General features: G+C 42.5%; 1 protein-coding gene across 1 annotated transcript in view; it reads left to right on the top strand.

The window, feature by feature from the left end:
- Positions 1-19,661, top strand: part of Iqgap2 (IQ motif containing GTPase activating protein 2) — a 136,283-nt gene that overhangs the window by 6,187 nt on the left and 110,435 nt on the right. Inside the window, exons 2-3 of the mRNA XM_055598361.1 lie at positions 8,396-8,473; positions 12,177-12,253. Of these exons, the coding sequence (XP_055454336.1) occupies positions 8,396-8,473; positions 12,177-12,253 (155 nt within the window). The remainder of the gene's footprint in view (positions 1-8,395; positions 8,474-12,176; positions 12,254-19,661) is intronic.

The following is a 19,661-nucleotide window of genomic DNA, read 5'->3' as shown; positions in this document are numbered from 1 at the left end:
TTTACAGCTTGCTGCAGTGTGGCTTTGTTTTACAGCTTGCTGCAGTGCGGCTTTGTTTTACAGCTTGCTGCAGTGTGGCTTTGTTTTACAGCTTGCTGCAGTGTGGCTTGGTTTTACAGCTTGCTGCAGTGCGGCTTTGCAGAGCCTTCATTCGGGCATTCGCTTGCCACGTGCTTCCCAGCCTCAGTAGCTCTAAAACCGCAGAGGAGGAAATCACGACCCTCTCACTCTTGCGTCCCTTATGCCTCTGCAAACAGCATCACAGGAGTGACACTGCCGAGCGTGGCTGCCAGGTTGGAGTGGGCCCAACCCTCCCCTTGAACCACTTTAGCATCAGATATTTTATAGAAGCAGAAAAAAAGCTTAGGTTGTTTCAAAAGCTGAAAGCTTAGCAGGGTGTTGTCTTGCCCATTCCTTCATTTCAGCATAGGGCATGCCTCTGTCCTTACCGGTCATAATCTGGCGTGTTTCAGCACAAGCCTTGGCTGCACCATGCTTCCTGGTGCTCTATCTCTCTTCAAACTCTACGTTTTATGTTTATTTCTGTCCCGCGTGTTCTTTTTTCATTGTAGATCTTCATAAGAGTGGTTCATAATAACCATACCACAGATTCAATATTATGTTGCCTTGGAATTGCCTCTATTGAAGAAATTAGTCCATTACTTTGTAATTTAGCCTCAGACAAGTTTGTGGGGCACAGGCAGAGCACAGCTAGATTCTTTGCCAAAATGTCATAGGAATGAGTTTCTATTGCTGTAATGAAACATCTTGAACAAAAGCAGCTTGGGTGGTGGGTTGTTCCAGCTTGTAAACCTCAGGTCCCAGCCCACTGCCAAAGGTAGCTGAGGCAGAAACTCGAGGCAGGAACCTGGAGGCAGGTGCTGAAGAAGAGGTGATGGAGGGCTGCAGCCGGCTGGCTTGCTCAGCCTATCTAGGAATAGCACCACTGACAGTGAGGTGATCCCTCCCAAAAAAATCACCAATAAATAAAGTACACAACAGCGTTTCCAATGGGCCAATCTGATGGGAGCGTTTTCTCAGTTGAGGTTTCCTCTGAGAAAATGACTCTCACCTGTGTCAAGCTGACAGGTTCTTCAGGACGACAGCTCACTATCAGGTACCAACTTATTAATTGCTATTGTGTTGCTGTGAAAAACCAGCATAGCCAAGGCTACTTACAGAAGAGTAACTTTATTTTGGCTTATGATTCTCGGGGATAAGAGTCTCTGATGGTAGAGTAGAGGCTTGGCAACAAGCCTTGGCACTGCAGCAGGAACAGGGAGCTGAAAGCATACATCCTGAATGCCGAGCGAAGAAAACAAAATAGAAATAGCAATACATTGCACTCTTGAGGCTGACTCCCAGCGATATTCTTCCTTCAGCAAGGCCACACCATCTAAACCTCCCAAACAGGACCACATATTCAGATGCCTGAGCCTAAGGGGGCATTTCTTACTCAAGCCACTACTCCATGGAGCTCACTCAATGTGCTTAGCCTCCCGCCTCTGAGGAAGTACTGCGGGATCACCTGACTGAGCTTGTTCCGCTCACTGCTGAGCTGGGTAACATCTCTTGGCTTTCTGAGGAGCTTCACCAATAGGAGAGGTTTGTGCTGTTCTGAGGTTTGAACGCCATTGCACTCACAGATGATCATTGACATAAAAATGATAATGTAGGAAAAGAAGGTGAACTTGCTCTATGAGAGAAGCGCGTACAGATTAATGTCCCTATTTGGAAACCTGAAATGGTCTCAAGTCTGGGATTCTGAGTACCAGCCATCCCCAAAGGGTTTTGGATCTCAGAGTGTTCTGGTTTTAGATTTTTAGATTGGAGATGGTCCAACTGATAATGTTTATGCAAATATTTCAAGGTTGGGAAAACTTTGAAGTCTGAAACATTCAGATTCCCAAGGACATCTGATAAGGGACGATTAGTCTGAATGGAGTAGAGTTCATTTCCATGTAACACTCACCACCACCTGCCCTGTGCCCATCACGTTCTCAGTGAAAACAGCAGAGCAGTTCTGACATTCATGGTACCTATGGCTGGGTACACTATCACTTGAAGTTATGACTTGTGGCCTGTCTATACAGAAGACACGATAGCCAACAATGAGTAGGATCTGAGAGTCTTCATTAGAAGGTTTACTCCGAGATTAGAAAAAAATGAGAAGAAAGCTGTTTGTACTATTTCTTTTTCTTGTCCCTGCCACAGAATGCCTTTTAAAATGTAACCTAAGGAGGCTTTATTTGGGCTCACAGTTGAGAGTGCAGTCAAGAAGTCATGGTGGTTTTTAACTTCTTTAGTTATTAGCTTTCTGTTAGATATACAGTTGGTGAAGATCCTTTCCCAGTCTGTAGGCTGTTGTTTTATTCTGACAACAGTGTCCTTTGCTTTTCAGAAGCTTTTCAGTTTCATGAGGTCCCATTTATTGATTGTTGATCTTAGAGCCTGTGCTGTTGGTGTTCTGTTCCTGTTCAGGAAGTTCCAGGCTGTGCCAATGAGTTCCAGGCTCTTCCGCACTTTTTCTTCTAACAGGTTTAGTGTGTCTGGTTTTATATTGAGGTCTTTGATCCACTTGGACTTTAGTTTTGTGCAGGGTGATAAATATGGATCTATTTGCATTTTTCTACATGTAGACATCCAGTTAGACAAGCACCATTTGTTGAAGATGCTATCTTTTTTCCATTGTCTGGTTTTGGCATCTTTGTAAAAAATCAGGTGTCCATAAGTGTGTGGGTTTATTTCTGGGTCTTCTATTTGGTTCCATTTATTCACCATTCTGTTTGTATGCCAGTACCATGTAGTTTTTATTACTGTTGCTCTATAGTACAGCTTGAGATCAGGGAGGGAGATACCTCTAGAAGATCTTTTATTGTAGAGGATTATTTTAGCAATTCTGGGTTTCTTGGCAAGGAATCCAATTAAAAAATGGGGTACAGAGCTAAACAGAGAATTCTTGATAGAGGAATATCGAATGGCAGAGAAACACTTAAAGAAATGTTCAACATCATTAGTTATCAGGGAAATGCAAATCAAAACGACCCTAAGATTTCACTTTACACCCATCAGAATGGTTAAGATCAAAAACTCAAGTGACAACACATGCTGGAGAGGTTGTAGAGAAAGGGGAACCCTCCTCCACTGCTGGTGGGAATGTAAACTTCTATAACTACTTTGGAAATCAATCTGGTGCTTTCTCAGACAACTAGGAATAGTGCTTCAAGATCCAGCTATACCACTCCTAGGCATATACCCAAAAGAGGCTCAAGTACACAGTAAGGACATTTGCTCAACCAAGTTTGTAGCAGCTTTATTTGTAATAGCCAGAAGCTGGAAACAACCCAATGTCCCTCAACTGAGGAATGGATACAGAAATTGTGGTACATCTACACAATGGAATACTACTTAGCAATAAAAAAAAAAAAAACAAGGAAATCATGAAATTTGCAGGTAAATGGTGGGAACTGGAAAAGATCATCCTGAGTAAGCTATTCCAGGGGCAGAAAGACACACACGGTAAATACTCACTCATCTAGACATATAATATAGGATAAACCTACTAAAATCTGTACACCTAAAAAAACTAATCAAGGGGGCTGGAGAAATGGCTCAGTGGTTAAGAGCACTGTCTGCTCGTCCAGAGGTCCTGAGTTCAATTCCCAGCAACCACATGGTGGCTCACAACCATCTACACCCTCTACTGTTTTCTTAGAGCACTAATATGCATAAAATAAATAAGTAAATAAAATCTTAAAAAAATTCTTTAAAAAAAAAAAGAAACTAATCAAGAGGCAGGACTCTGGCTAAAATGCTCAAACCCCATTCAGAAAGGCAAGGAGGATGGACATGAGAAGAAGGAGAAAACAGGAAACAAGTTAGGAGCCTGACACAGAGGACCTCTGAAAGGCTCTGCCCTGCAGACTATCAATGCAGATGCTGAGACTTATGGCCAACTGTTGGGCAGAGTGCAGGGAATCTTATGAAAGAAGTGGGAAATAGTATGATCTGGAGAGGACAGGAGCTCCACAAGGAAAGCAACAGAACCAAAATATCTGAGCACAGGGGTCTTTCCTGAGACTCATACTTTAACCAAGGACCATGCATGGAGATAAGCTAAGACCCCTGCACAGATGTAGCCCATGGCAGTTCAGTCTCCAAGTGGGTTCCATAGTAAGGGAACATGGACTGTCTCTGACATGAACTCAGTGGCTGGCTCTTTGATTACCTCCCCCTAAGGGGGAGGCAGCCTTACCAGGCCACAGAGGAAGACAATGCGGCCACTCCTGATGCGACCTAATAGACCAGGATCAGAAGGAAGGAAAAGAAGACCTCCCCTATCAGCGGACTTGGGGAGGGGCATGTGTGGAGAAGAAGGAGGAAGGGAGGGATCGGGAGGGGAGGAGGGAGGGAACTACAGGGGGGATACAAAGTGAATAAAGTGTAATTAATAAAAAAAATTTAGAAAAAAAAAGAAGTCATGGTGGCAGAGGCATGAGATGGCAGATAACACCACATTTGCAGTACGGAGGGAGAAAAGGTACAATGCTATGGCTCTTGGCCTACGTTCTCCTTCCCATTCAGTCCAAGGCCCTGAGCTGTAGGATGATACTTAGGGTGAGTCTTTCCATCTCAGCTGACCCAACGTAAAAACTCACAGATGCCCAGAGCTTTGTCTCCTTTGTGATTCCAGGTCTTGTCCAATTGATAGTCAGTGTTAACTATCCCATCTTCCATGCATGGTCAGGGAAGAGTCTTGTCCAGTTGATAGTCAGTGTTAACTATTCGATCTTGCATGCATGGTCAGGGGACAGTGTTGGAAGAACATTCTGAGAGGGAACTCCGTGAAAGGCTCTGGAAAGTCTGGCCACTGGTGCAAAGCTGAATAGTTGGCATGTGTTTATTGAAGGTCACACTTGTTTCTAGCCACTGTGAGCAGCAGAATGTACAGTGTCTGAACATGGAATTAAGGCTCTGCAAAGAGCCTGCTGTACTTTGACAGCTCCTGTTGATGTGATAATCTGCCCCAACAAAAAGCAACTCAGGGGAGAAAGGGTTAAAGAAAGCCAAAGCTCACAATTCCAGGGCACAGCAGACAAGCCAAGGTGTCAGGAACTTAAGACAGCTGGTAGCATCACAGTCAGGAACAGGAGGCAATGAGAACACATCTGCCAGCTGTTCAGCTCACTTTCTCACCCTCTGGGACACAAACCTAGGGAATAGTGCTTCCCGCCGTGGGCTAGGTCTTCCTACACCTATTAACTTAATCAAGGCATCCTCTATGGGACATGCCCACGGGTCAAACTCATATAGTCTAGGTAGATAGTCTAGATAATCCCTCCCTGAAGCTTTCTTACAGGTGATTAAAGACTGCAGTAGGCTGACGAAGCACACCATCACAGAGACCTACCTCTGAGTCTGTCAGTTAAACATGACTGGCACTGGAGTATCTTGTACCCACAGTTCCCCATCTATAGAATAAACATTGTGGGTAACTGTTACAGTTCTGAAGATCCAGAACACTCTGGTTCTAATATGCAGGAAGTTAGACCCAAAGAAGACTTGCATAATTTCTCATCTGTACTAGAAACAGGGTGAGTTTCATTTCCTGGCAGTGGAACAGCTCAGTAATAGAAAATGAGCATACACCTATAATATGAAATTAGAAGAAAGAATATGTTATTCCACAAGAAATATAAGCATGTTAGCTAGACAGGAGCATCTATTGATAAATATGACCATAGCCACATCATTTCATCTCATATTAATATATAGGACTGATTTTTTTTTTTAAAGACTCTGAAAAGAACTGCAACGGATGAGATTATTTTGAGCCCATTTAGAAAACCAGTTTTTGTACTAGTTGAAACAAGTCTATAGACCGAGACAGATGATGTGGTAATCCATTCACAGAGCATAGTTTTTAAAAAAGTGAATATGGACCTCAGGGTTCTGAAGCCAGTGTTTCTCAGATGTTCGAGATGAAAAACTGAAATCTGTTGTACACCTGTAGGAATGCCCACCCTTTTAGTCAACCCCTGTGTTTGAAGCAGAGACCTTTCTCTGACCTTACAGGTGAGTGAGTCTCCAACCTAGCATGCATGTCCTGGTGGTAGTGGCCGACAGCCTGCATTTTATTTATGCATTTTTGCATAAAGACATTTTATTTATTTTACGTAAAAACATTTTTGCATCTTCAGATACTCTTTGCAACTAAGGACTTTCTCTTTGTTCTCCCCAGCTCAGAACAGCATTTTAAGGCTGAGGAAGGAAGGCGGCTGGCCAGGGATTTACACAGTGAGATTATTTACATAATAAGACCACTAAAGAGAAATGACATTTTTTCATTACATGATTTGGGATTATTGAAGCTCAAACCACTGTTGACTCTAGAACTCAATTTTGAGCTAACAAAAGTTGTTTAATTAACTCACTGGAACAAGAAAAAAAATGGACACTTCATGACACCGTGGGGAGGAGAAGTACCAGTCTTTGCACAGAGCAGGGCTTCTGTTGTGTGATTCTAACATGCACTTAGGAATATACAGATCAATTCTCGTTTGGGTGTTATCAGAAAGTGCCATCAACCTAGAGCCTTGGTCAGTTTTATATGCACAGTACAAGACTGACTGGGAAGTAGATCGTCATTTACAAACCAGAATATATCACATGCCAGCCATATTACACAAAGGAGGCACTTACTATGTTAGGTAGGAAAACATTTAGTTAGGCTGTGTGCAGGTGGCTCTCATCTCTGTCTCCATTCAGACTCACCCCATGATTGTTCCCCATGGTCACATATTTCTCTTGTCTAAAGACTGCTGGAATCCTGCAAACATTTATGCTGTGTTATAAACACACACTATGGCCTGACTCTTTCTCTGTTTTCCCTCTTTCCTATCTAATTTATCTTCATTCTTCTCCCCTTCTCCCCCACTCCTTTCTACTCTCGATTATTTTTATAACACCTAACAAATTTCTTCCTTCTGAAGACTAGCCAAGCAGTATTAGACCCCATGTTCTTCCCAGAGTCAGAGGAATGTCAGCACTCAGAAAGTTTTAGAGACCCCATCATGAATCCCAGCTCCCTCTTAGAGCCACTTAAGTTTAGACAAATCATTCTATCTTTTTGACCTGGCTTTCCTCATTTTTAAAAAGTAGGACTAGCAATTATGCTAAAAGGTATTTGGAAAATTAGAAGCCATTTACATAAAGTTATTGAAACACGTTGTGCAACCACAATAAGGACTCTTATTAATCATTCATTGAATATTAATTTGCTTATGTTTTATAATTTCTAACAGCAATGAGAACACCTTAGATTTAATAAACTATTCAGTTTTGAAAGCTCATAGACAGCAGGATGAGCCAGTCTTGTTGAATGTGATTATCTATTATTGAGAGTTAACTATATGATAAAGCTTGCTTTAGTTATTTCTTTTTTGCATACTCATTTCAAACTAATATGAAATAGATAATACATTCTCCTATGTATTAAATGGAAAATGCAAAATAGTTTAAGGCTCTTTATGGCTCATTACTTGATATAACTTCATGAGGTGGCAATCTGATTGAGACTAAAGAAAAAAATGAAAGACACACTGAAAGACAGTTGTACTATGTAGAAAAAAATAGGTCATATGTCATTTCTGCTGAATATTTACTTCTTGTATAAAGCCAGGGTTAATATTGAAATGAGAGTAATATACACTAAAATTAGCTCTGAATTATAGAATGGTTTAGGCTTTCCTTTCTTCTTTATATCTTTCAAGTTTCCTGTAGAGATAGACATTCAAGAGCAAAACAAAGACAGTTTTCTGAAAATCCTGCATAGAGCTGGGACCATGGTGCATGCCTATAATTCTAGCCCTCAGGAGGCAGAGGCTGGAGAAATCTCACAAGTTTGAGGCCAGCCTGGGCTACATAGCAAGTTTTAGGCCTACCAAAGCAACATGGTAAAACCTAGACTCAAGGAAAAAGAAAAAATAATAGCTTAAAGTAAAAATCCCGTTTACTTTAACTGAAATTGCTAGACTTCTCAGTTATAATTACCAAAATCTTGATACCGTGTGAGCATGAACTTGTACATACATTTCCACAAAACACCCTGAGGTGTGTGGTAGACATTTCGTGGTCTTTGAAATTCAAGTTCAGAGTTACCTTGAAACGTGAACCATAGAGACTAGCGTAGCCCATCACAGATAACAAGAGTAACAAGAGTGTTGCTGAAATGCTGTCTAGTCTTTCCGTTGTGTCTGGATTTGTTTTATTTGAGCATCAATGACTGTTCTTGGAGAAGCCCAATTGAATAGCATTCTGGTAATGAAAATATGTATTGCACATGACTCACTTTTTGTGTGATCTCATTATTCTTTCCTTTCTCCTGTCGTTTTAGAAATCTGGCCTTCATTTTCGACACACAGATAACACCGTGCAGTGGTTAAGAGCTATGGAGGCCATTGGGCTACCCAAGGTAAGCTTTCACATGCTAACTGGGGAAGACGAAAAGTCAGTGCAAAGCAGTCACCTTACTTCCAGCACTGATTTGTCAGGCAGAGACATGTCTCTGCAGGCTTGAGAATATGGAAAGACCTACCCAAAGACACACGTGGCAAGAATTCATAACAATGTAGGGGCATAGCCACAAAGCAGACGAGTGAAAGTGTGTCTGAATTATAAAAGGTTAGAACTGGCTTTAGCTGACAGTTAAGGCAGTCAGCTCCATTTGCATATTTTATGTAAATTATTGTGACTTAATTTTTTTATTATGTATCTGCACATGGATTCGTGCATGCAGGTACACGCGTGCCAGGGCATGTGGAGGTCAAAGGAGCACGTGCAGGAGTCATTGCCTCCCTTGCTTCCACTGCGTGTTCCAGGCTAGCTTGCCTGTGACGTTCCAGGCCCATCTCCCCGTCCGCGTGCTGGAGCTGCAGAGCCATTCCACTTCATCTGGCTTCCTAGATGCTTTCAAACTTACGGGGATCAAAGTCCACTCATCAGGCTTGCATATTTAGTATTTTTACATGGCTGAGCCGTCTCCCTGGCCCATATATATTTTTATAGTAATTATTATAAATCCTGGTATCACTTTAAATTTGAAAGGTTAGGGGCTTGTAGCTGCTGCTCCTGAAATAGATCTGCCAAATAAAATTCAATCAGTAAGCATTCAGCACTTGGTGAATTCAAAGAGAGAAGAAATAGACACATGGGGGAAATGAGGAAATTACATTTGATGGAAATTGGAGGACTACTTTTATTTCAGAAGGATTATAGAATCACGGGAACTTTCGGAAATAGTATGTCTGTGTATCCGTCATTCAGCTTCCCTCAGCACTGATGTTTTTATAGCTGTAGTACAATATTACATAGAAATTGTTTTGTGTGGAATATTTTGTTTCTTTTTCCTTTTTTCTTCTTTCTTCCTTTCTTCTCTGTCTTCTTTTTTTTCTTTTTCTTCTCTCTCTCTTTCTTTTTTTCTTTCTTTGAGAGTCTCTCTGTAACTAAGGCCGCCCTGGAATTCACTCTTTATCCCAGGTTGGCCTCAAACTTGTGGACTTCTCCTGCCTCAGCTTCTGAATAGTGAGAAGAACAAGGGACACACCTCCCCAGCCCCCTCTCCCCCCAGATGCCACTGGGGTGAGAATAGAAACTAGAACCCTGGCTTTATTCAGCTTTTCTTTTTCTCACATGTGTTTGTTTGCAAGTGTGTGAGTGAGTTGTTCTGTATAGTTGTGAATGGGTTTGTGTGCCCCCTATGGCTACCAGACACAGTCACCACAGGGAAGTGGGCTTTCATCTTACATCCGTCCCCCAGGTTGTCCTGGCACTCACTAAGGGCTCTCTGGGATTGGAATAGTATTGGAATCATGTGGTGAGCAACCTTTGGGGGTTGGCTTTTCTCTCTTAAGTTTGCTGTCCCTGAGATTGATCATTTCCTTGTGTCGAGGCCTGGGCCCTTCGCATGCATAGTGTATATGGCTAGCTTAAGGAAATGATTCATACGTCATACTGAGGACAAGGGACAAAGGAACAAGCTGACTTAAAAATACCCATGTTGTTATTCTATTACTAAGCCAGGTTTGCTGTTAGAAATATAAGCATGTAGGCTGGGACTGTAGCTCAGAGGTAAAGCGCTCTCCAACATGTAAGGTTCCGGGCTCAGCTGTCAGAACCAGCCCCACAGCAGGGCCTGGAAACATGGCGTAGCAGCTGACACCAGCTGCTCTTGGAGAGGACATTGATCCAGTTTCCTGCACCTGCATGGTGGTGTACGCTCAGCATCGTTGTGCTCAGGCCTATTTTATCTGAGCCTCTCTGTCCTCAAAACTATCAATGTTCCATTCATTCTGCCATTTTCAACCAAACTAGAGCCCAAACATTAAGTGTCCTCCCTTCTGCATACTAGTTGCCACATACAATTAATTAATTTTGACTTATCAAGTGCTGAGGAAGGGCTTGGGTGGTTAAAAGATTAATAAAGAGGGAATTTCAAATAGAAATTTTCTTAGTGAAGAAACATCTGATTAGGACAATTTTTGGGATGTGTGAAAGACTTGATTGAGCCTTTCCAAACTGTTTTAACGTTGACTTTGACCATCAAGGCTCTGACAGATGCTGTTACGAGGCCCTGAGCTGATGTAGAGAGCCGCCTCGCTTTCCTCATTCATCAATATTCAGTGCCCCTTCCAAGCTTAGCTCCGCATGAAGCGCTGGAGATGCAGAGTTGCATGCAGCAGTCTGATGAACTAGAAGTGGATTCCACCTCTTTGGTACAGGAAGGCATTTCCATAAGGGCTTCCCAGGAGAAGTATAAATGCACATGGTTCTCGTGTGGAGAAAGGGGCCGGGGAACGCTGACTGCACAGAGAGGTGTGAAGCACAGCCATAGTTGTTAGAACATTAAACCCGAACCCAGTCTTCTCAGTCTGGAGCCCTTGTCTCGCTGACACCTTGACAGCTGGAGAGGGTGTTGAGACTCCCCAGGCTGCAGATGTCTCTTTGAGCATGCAGCCACAATACGGAACATTGTTAGCTGAGGAAATCTCTTGTCTCCATTTTTTCCGACTCTCAGTGGAAAAATTGCACTTGAGCGTCAAAGTACTACCATATGGTACATGATTTAATTTTAGTTTTAATGTCAAGTTGTATAAAATATTTACCGAAAGCAGGTGATGATGATGTGCTTATCTTAATATTAGAGACCTCAAGCCCAGTTATTTTTTTTTTTTCATGCTCAGAAAGTTTGACACCCTGCTCTGAAATCTGTTTCTTATCAGACGTTTAGCTTCAAGCTTAGGAGAGACCAGGGTGGATGTGCATGTGAAAGCCTCGCTGTTCAGACCTGATAACTGCATGTCTAGGTGGCCATCCAGCAGGAGATTCAGATGTCCTGAAAATGCGGATGCAAGTTGTTCCCTGCAGTGACAGGGAGAGGACGAAGACCAAATAAATGCCCAGCCGTGGGGAATGGGGAAACTGTGGTTCAGAAATATGATTAGTACTGATCAGAAATTATGTGTGTATAAAATAATAGAAGGGGTGGAAAATATTCACCTTCTAGTAAGACCTTTTAGGTTTATTCTGTACACACACTGGTTTTCACACGTGCATAAAAATTTTTTTTATTAGAGAATATATGTATATATATTCTCTTTCTCTCTCTCTCTCTCTCTCTCTATATATATATATATATATATATATATATATATATATATATATATATATGAAAGCATCAAGCATATTCCAGGATGCTAATAGTAACGGTCTGAAAGACGGGGTATAGGTATTTTTCCTTTAGACTTTATGTACTTTTTTTAAGCAGAAAAAATATACATATATATATATATATATATATGTTCAGGTTGTTAACAATGTAATAAAGGGGCCATTAGAAGGTCTCTTTCTCAGGCTCATATACCTGCTGGGGGTCACAGGTGCGAGGGTACTCCCCAGCCTTCTGAAGAGGCTGGTTGTAAGCCCTGCCGCTGTGGGGTTGACCACTAGAGGGTGTGCCACCCACCAGACAAGGGCTTATAAACTGGGATTGCCCTGTGGAGCTGTGTGAAGCCGAAGCCGCTACCAAGAGATCCTTTTATAGATTAGCCAGGACAATCCAGATCTAGTTGTGGAGAAAAGTAAAACACAGTGAGTGCATTGTCTCTTTTGTCTTCCAGATATTTTATCCAGAAACAACAGATGTCTACGACCGGAAAAACATACCAAGGATGATATATTGCATTCACGCACTAAGGTGGGGAAAATGCAAACAGATTTAAACTTTAGTTTCCATTTAAAAGACCTTAAGTGACTTCAATAATCTCAAGAACTTTTTAAAAGTAGGTTCAGTTTTGAATTTGTTGGTACAGAATTTAAAATAATCTCTGTATAATGCCACCCTTGGACTTGAAAACACTTTTGAAGTTTTTAATATTTTTCAAAATATAAACGCCAGAAAAAAATGAATAAAAGACCTAAGTATAATAAGGAGAAGATTAAAATTACAGCAGTGATGTGCTGCTGTGAACTGGGCTGGGATGTACCCAGATGTCAGTAACCAGCGAGCGATTCCATAGTCACTGTAAGCGCTCTAATGACTCATTAAATCACCAGTTATTCTGGTTGCACCACCAATAAGAAGCTGTGACAACAAATGTGCTTCTTTCAGCTTTCTACTCAATAGAATTTATACTCTAAGACTAAAGAAGAGACACAGAAGTTGTTTTAAGTTTGATCAAGACATACTGTTTTAAAGCGATTTTTTTGATACTTTTTGAAAATCTTGAAACTGATAATTCACACATGTTTTTTAATGGGCCTGGGAAAACTGGGAATTTCAGATGGCAAACATTGTGGAACCCCAGCTGTGGCTGTTGTCTTGTGCACGCAGGTGAAGCTCGCGAGATTTCATGTGTAATGAAGTTTAAAATCCCTTCACGACATCTGCCTTGTGTTTCTACCGCTGGAAGTCATTTTCCTGGCAGAACCCTCTGTCTTGGGGTTTATGTTAACTTCTTCCTGGCTTTTTTTCTTCTGCAAAGGAAAAAGTCTTCATAATAATTCATTTCTGTGAAGCTAGTCTCCTAGAGCAAACTTTGATTATGTCATAGGATTCAACCCCCAACCCACAGTCCAGCCAGCTTTTTTTAAAGCAAGCTTTGGAATATGACGGCTGGTGGAGATACAGGCCAAATGGTGGGCTTCTTGCTCTTTCCTTTACATTTATCATGTATTTATTTATTCTGGTGTGTGTGTGTACATGCACACACACACACACACACACTTTTAAGGTACACATGTGCCACTGCACACACGTGAAAGGCCCAGAACAACGTGCAGGGGTGGCTGTCTCCTTCCACCACATACGGACCAAGGATCAACTCATATTGTGAGGCTTGGTGTCAGGCATGTGTATGATAGGCCATCTTGTCACCCTCTTTTCTCTACTTTTTTTTTTTTTGAGACAGGGTCATATTGTGCAGCTCAGGCTGTCCTCAAACTCAGTCCTCAGCCTCCTCAACAATTGGGACTATAGAGATGCCATCAGGCTAGGCCTATTTTTTTTTTTTCCTTGTAGTAACTTAGAATTTCTAAAAGTGAATAAATAAAATAAGGTATAATTTCTGGAGGTGGGGGAGGAGCTCCTGGTTTTGCGCCTGTCTCTGTCTGTGTATGGGTCAGTATACCCATAGGACTTTCGGGGAGGTGGCAGAGGAGGGGGATTGGTTTTTTGAGATAAGGTCCCACCATGTGGTCCTACTGACCTGGAATTCGCTCTATAGATCAGGCTGGCTTTGAACTGAGAGATGCGCCTGCCTCTGCCCTCCAATGTGCTGGGGTTAAAGGTGTGCACCACCACCATCCAGCCCAATAGGTTTTCTTAAAACTCCATGTGTGTTTCTTTGGAGGTCTGCTTTCCAATGTACTGCTCAGTGTTCCTTAGGGAGTTCCTGTCGAAGCTGGGGGCAATCCCTTAACACTGTGAGTTAGTACTGCTTTTGTGACCTGCTAAGCCAGCCATCATTATGTTCAGGTATCACATAGAGGGCCTCTGGGGCCATAGCATGCTGCCAGGGCAATGTGTGAGCTTAAAAGGGGATAGCATGCTAAATTCTTTTCAGGTGAAACCTTTGCTCCTAAGGGACGGCATACAATGGCATGGGTACATTTACCATGGTTTCAGTAATGGCTTGATCAGCTCTGAGACAAAGAGTGGCTCATTTCTCCCTTATGGTGGCCATGTGTGTGCAGACGCAGACACTGATGCCATGTTCTGGGCCTTTATTGGCTCTTCCTCATGTAAAACCTTTGTGCCTTTTTGGCTTCCTGGAAAGGATACGTTCTGGGTCATGCATATCACACATCTGGCCACATTGTCCCAAGAATGACTCCTTCACTGTTCTCTGTCCTCACAAGTTACCTGGCTGCCTCTCTGGGAGGAGCGGAGAAGTCCCGAGGGTGTCTGAGGCTTTCCTGAACAGCTCTCTCTTGCTGTGGTTTAAAAGGTTGTCAGTCCCTCCCCAGGAGGCTGATGCTCTGTGTTACTGGGCAAGGTACACGGGAAGGAGGCTGGGGAGCAGTTTGGCACCCCTTTAGTGAGTGCTGTTTGCTCTCGTTGAAAAGTTAGAAGCAATGATATCCTGGCTCCAACAACCTTAGCAAGGCTGGAGTAGGGAGTTGTCCTTATCTGTTAGAGAATTAGGCAGGTCAGGTCGGAGGAGCCAGGAGGGAAGGTCACCCAGGTCATTTTGCTTATCACACCCTGCAGTCCTCCTGGACTAGCCTGGAGGCTGATTGACCTACAAAGTCAGCTTTGACCCTGACCAAACTTATCTGGAGTTTCCTGTGGGCTTAATAACCCATCAACCCTGGGTTGATAACCATCTTCCCCTGCCTGCCCCTTACCTTTCTGTTCTGTACCTGAGCCCAGCCTCACTGTCTATCACTCATGACCAGCTTAGCTTGGCATTCTCAAACTTGGCTAACTTGAGAGAGGCCTTCTTGGTGGGTGGCCTCCTCTTTTTCCAAGGAAATGTTTATACTTTTTTTCCTATTAAAAAAAAAAAAAAGAAAGTAGTATATTCTCATGGTGGGGAAAAGGAAACTGGAAAATGTAGAAAGAATGTTAAAGAAAAAAATTAAGTCACTGTCACAAAATCACACAAAAACTGCTGTTACTATTTTGGAGACTTTGGACTTAAAATCTGTATGGGGCATGTTTTCCTTTCATGGCTTCTTTTGGAATGTTCTAAAGCCTGTGCAAGAAAAAGAAACCCATTCAGGAAGACTCGCTGAGTTACTTAATACACGCACTGTTTTGTTTTATTTTTAATGTCTGAAGGCCATTTTATGTACAGAGAAAAACACTGTGTGTGTTGGATGGTGCTCTATTTATAAAGACATAGCAAGTGACATCCAGAAACTGTTAAATGTTTAAATGGTTTAAATGAATACGTTGAAATGATTTAAACCATAATGTGATTGTTAAAACGATGCAATTTCTTTCATATCCCCTTGAGCCAGGGTCCGATGCTCACACTGACACCAGCTGGGAAAGAGCCAGTTCCATTTGGCCTTCCTTGTTCACAGGAATAGGACCTGCGGTAGCTCTGCTATCCTGTCGTTACACCTAACCTGGGCAACAGGATTTTAACATCAGCAGAAATCAAAGTCTAGTTTTTGACCTGCGCCTTGCTGAACATGGCCTTCCTTTGGACTCTGGTCTCAAGATAAGTCAGGACCTGGCTAATGACATCAAGTTAAGCTTTCCTTGTTTTCTAAGTCAGCACCATTTTCATTTCTAGGTCTGTGGCTTTCAGGTAGATTTTTCTTTACTGTCCCCACTCCCCACAACTCACTCCCGAAGTTTCACTTGGCCGGTGTTGTACTCACATTGTCCTGTCTAGGTGATATATTCGCCTGCCCTGTTAACATTATTAGAAGCACATGTATGCCTTCTCCATTTTCTTCCTAAACTTGTAGTCGGGCTTTCTAGAGGTTTTCAGCTCCTAGGAAACGCAGGAGGGACGACTGAATGTCCCTCATGCTGTGGCTGATTTATCTCCTCAGGTCAGGTTCCTGGGCCCTCTCTACCTGACTGTATAGTAGTCACTGTTTTGGATTTCTTTTCCTTCTGGCTATTTCTGTCACAACCTGATCTCTGCAGGCCTTCCTTACCTTGGAACACTTCCTTTGCTTTGGGGAGAGTTCCTGGCCTTTATTATTTCCTGTAGTATATGTAGTATAAAAACAAGTACTTACCTATACCCCATAAACAGATAAAAACAAAGCACTGATGTTTTAATAACTCGCCTTTGGAAAAGCAAAACAAAGAATGGTGCACGGACTATTCATCTCTAACAACTTCCCTTTTGTACACTGTGTTATATACTCTGTTGATCGCTTTGAACTCCTGGCTTTCTAAGACTGAAGCTAGATGAATATTTTCCTGCTGGTTCACAGCATGGTCTCGCTGTCTCACTCATGCTGGACTTGAACTCACAATCCTTCTACCTCCTGAGTACTGGGATTACATTCGTGGACTACCCTACCTGCCTAATACCTTCTGCATGGAACAGGTTGCTTGAGCCTGGCTAGGCAGAGCTCTGCCTGGCAGCCCCTCTGTCCTTGCAGCACCGCCCTTGACATTCTTTGAAAAATCCTTGGATTGTGGGCACAATCAGATGTTCCTGTTCTGTTCTCATTTTCACTGCTTTAAGATGCGGAATCAACTACTGTTGGAGACCTCCCTTCAGAGGCACCTTACTGCTGACTCTCTGGTTTAGTGGTATGAGGGTCCTGGATACTGCTTTTCTTACCGTGTTCTTTGGACAGCTGAAACTCTGCTGCAGGCTGGAAACCTGTGGTGAGCAGGCCACAGCTGCTGAGGAGTCTGTAGTCGTGCTCGGCCCTCTGGTTTTTAATGTGGCGCCGTCACATAAGTGGCAGCAGCAGGGCTGGCACCGCGAGGACGGTGGTGGCACACGCACGTCTGGCTGACGGGTTGTTCTAAATTTCCTGACTGCTCTGTAGAGAGCTCCTTTCTCAGGCTCCGCCACAGCTTCATGGCTGCCTGACCTAGCAGTGAAGGTGTTAGCCATGTTGCCCAGGCGTTAATACAGAACCTTCATTGATTTAGCCTTCCCTTTTCTCAGAGACCTCTTTCTCCCCCAAAAACCTGATTTCCTGATTTTCCTCTAAAATACCAGATTGACTGTAATTCTTGCGGTGCACATTTGAATTTACAAGTAAGCTCTCTGGAGACAGATCATTGGCCTGAAAGCCTACCTCTAATCCTCGGGTCTTGCGAGGAACCTTTGGAGATGGCAGTATTGGAGATTAAGGAGAGAAAGGTATTTGCTCCTTTCTGTAGCTTTCAAACTCATCCTTATTCAAAAGTCTACACTTGGCCTGAACTGTGTGTGGCTGTGATGGTCTCACAGAAAGCTAAGCTCTCTGAGCCTATGAACCATCTCCTGAGAACTGCCATGGTTCCACACATTCTACAGTTTTTCATTGGTTGCAGCTAAAGTCCTTTAGAGTCCACTTTATAACTTTTCAGGAAGTTTACCTGAGCTAATTTGCATATAGAAGATGCCTATGGATTCCTTTGCTTTGGAACAAAATTTTAAAAAGTAGTGTCAGACTTGCATTTACTTCCACACAGACCTCTGAACTGTTATATTTGAAATATTTAAAGAAAAGAATCCTGGAACTTGAGAACTAGAGGAACCCTGGGAAGTTATTTAAGGCCTGGTCATTCACTACACTGAAAGCTCATTTCCATGCCTTGCTCGGGCCACAAACCCAACCCTTGCCAGTTTTGAGTCTCTCTAGTTTGCCACGAGGCTTTGATTTACAAATGTCCATGGCACATGGTCCAGCCCTAAATGAGCTGTTTGCGATATGACGCAGAAACTCTGGCATGGATCCAGGTCCGTCATGCCTTTTAAGCTGGCATTTCATCACCAGACTCTTTAATGTGTCTATTAAAAGTAATAATAATTTAAAAAACTAATTGTGTTTTGTAACTTCCGTTTTCACTTCCCAAACTTCAGCTGATATTATTTATACAGCTAGTACCTTATGGACTGGTGAGAGTCAGCCCTGAGTTAACCTCTCTGCGTAAGCCTGCATTAGCAGTACAGGTGGGGTCTGCTTTTCCATGGGATAAGAGGCTCCCAGCTCTACAGGCTCCAGCTTCCTTACATGGTGGGCGGTACTGGTTCCGTTAATTCCGCAGCTTCCTCTGCAGTGCCCGTGGCTTGCTTTGTGAGATGTAGTCAGGAAAAGGCTCACAGTAAGTTCAGTGCCGAAAGCCAGCTAGAACCAATGTTCAGTGTTCGATGGATTTGGGCTTTTAATATTAAGTCGCAATTGCCAAAGAATGTCAGGTAGGAGATGGCCTCACTGGACTGTAAACGCGCGGGAAATAGCACTTTTCAGTGGGTGGTTCTTTTCAACAGGAGGACGATGGAGGAAAACAGCTTCCAGATAGGCATTTGCCCTTTGTACTCATCTGCTGGAAGCATCTGTCACTCAGATCGGGGTAGAAAGCTCCCACCCTGGAAGAAGTGATCTTTATAAAACTCACATGCAATTGCAGTGCCAGTGAGGACAAATGCTGAAAGGTGAGGCTCCATACGACCTGTTTAATTCTCTGGAAACTATATTTGAGGGGCCATATGCAAGTGCATTTTCTAACTACTCCATCATCCCGCTCAGAGTCTCAGGTTTACGTCCAAAAGCAGACTTTCCGCTTCCGCAAGCTAATTTCCCAGCGCCACCTTGTGGCGACTCGTAGTTAATCAGGATTGTAGTTCACTGAACTCTTGTTACTTTTGCCCCGCACAGTGATGGCCTGTTGGAAACAGCACCCACTTCTTTATCACAGATGTGAAAAATGAGGGCATTCCTTTAGCACAAACCTTTCATTTCATGTTGTCAACAAAGCTATCTTTTTTATTTGTTTGTGAGCAAAGACTGGTTATGGTTCCTACGCTGGATTCTACTCCTGACGCCCTGTAGTCCTTGATTGTTGATGTGCCACTGCACCCAATAAAAACTACGTGACAACCAAGTCAGCTTTATTTTAAGAAAAGCATAATATACAGAGGACAATTCTATTAGCAGCAGTTAGAGGAACAAATGAACAAGAGATAATATAAAAATAGCTGCATCCAGATCATTTAGCACAGTTCTTTAAGTGTTTTTTCCAACCGACATAAAATTAATGCAATAGTAATTTAAACTTTTGTCTTTGCTTTTGAGAAGTTTGTACTTGTATTCTATTAAATATGACGATATCTACTCCCATATTCCCCTCCAGCTGCCACCATATTCTCCCTAACATGTCCCCATCATAACTGCGTGTCTTTTTGTCATTGTTTTGTTTTGTGTTGGGAGGGAGACATGTTAGAGAGGGCAGATATATATGTGTGTGGAGTAGTAGTAGCATATTATGTATAATATATAATTGTACATATATTAGTATGTTGTGTATAATATACATCATATACATATATTTTACCTACTAAGTCCAGTTAGTGCTGTACATGTATACATGGAACTATTCAATGAAACATCACAAGCCTATTAGTAGCCACGTCATCAAATAAATAAATAAATAAATAAATAAATAAATAAATAAATAAATAAATAAA

Source organism: Psammomys obesus, unplaced genomic scaffold (assembly GCF_907164565.1).
Source record: "Psammomys obesus unplaced genomic scaffold, mPsaObe1.curated_primary_1811, whole genome shotgun sequence".
Taxonomy (NCBI): domain Eukaryota; kingdom Metazoa; phylum Chordata; class Mammalia; order Rodentia; family Muridae; genus Psammomys; species Psammomys obesus.
The sequence above is the reverse complement of the archived record's forward strand: the minus strand, read 5'-3'. Positions and strand labels throughout refer to the sequence as shown.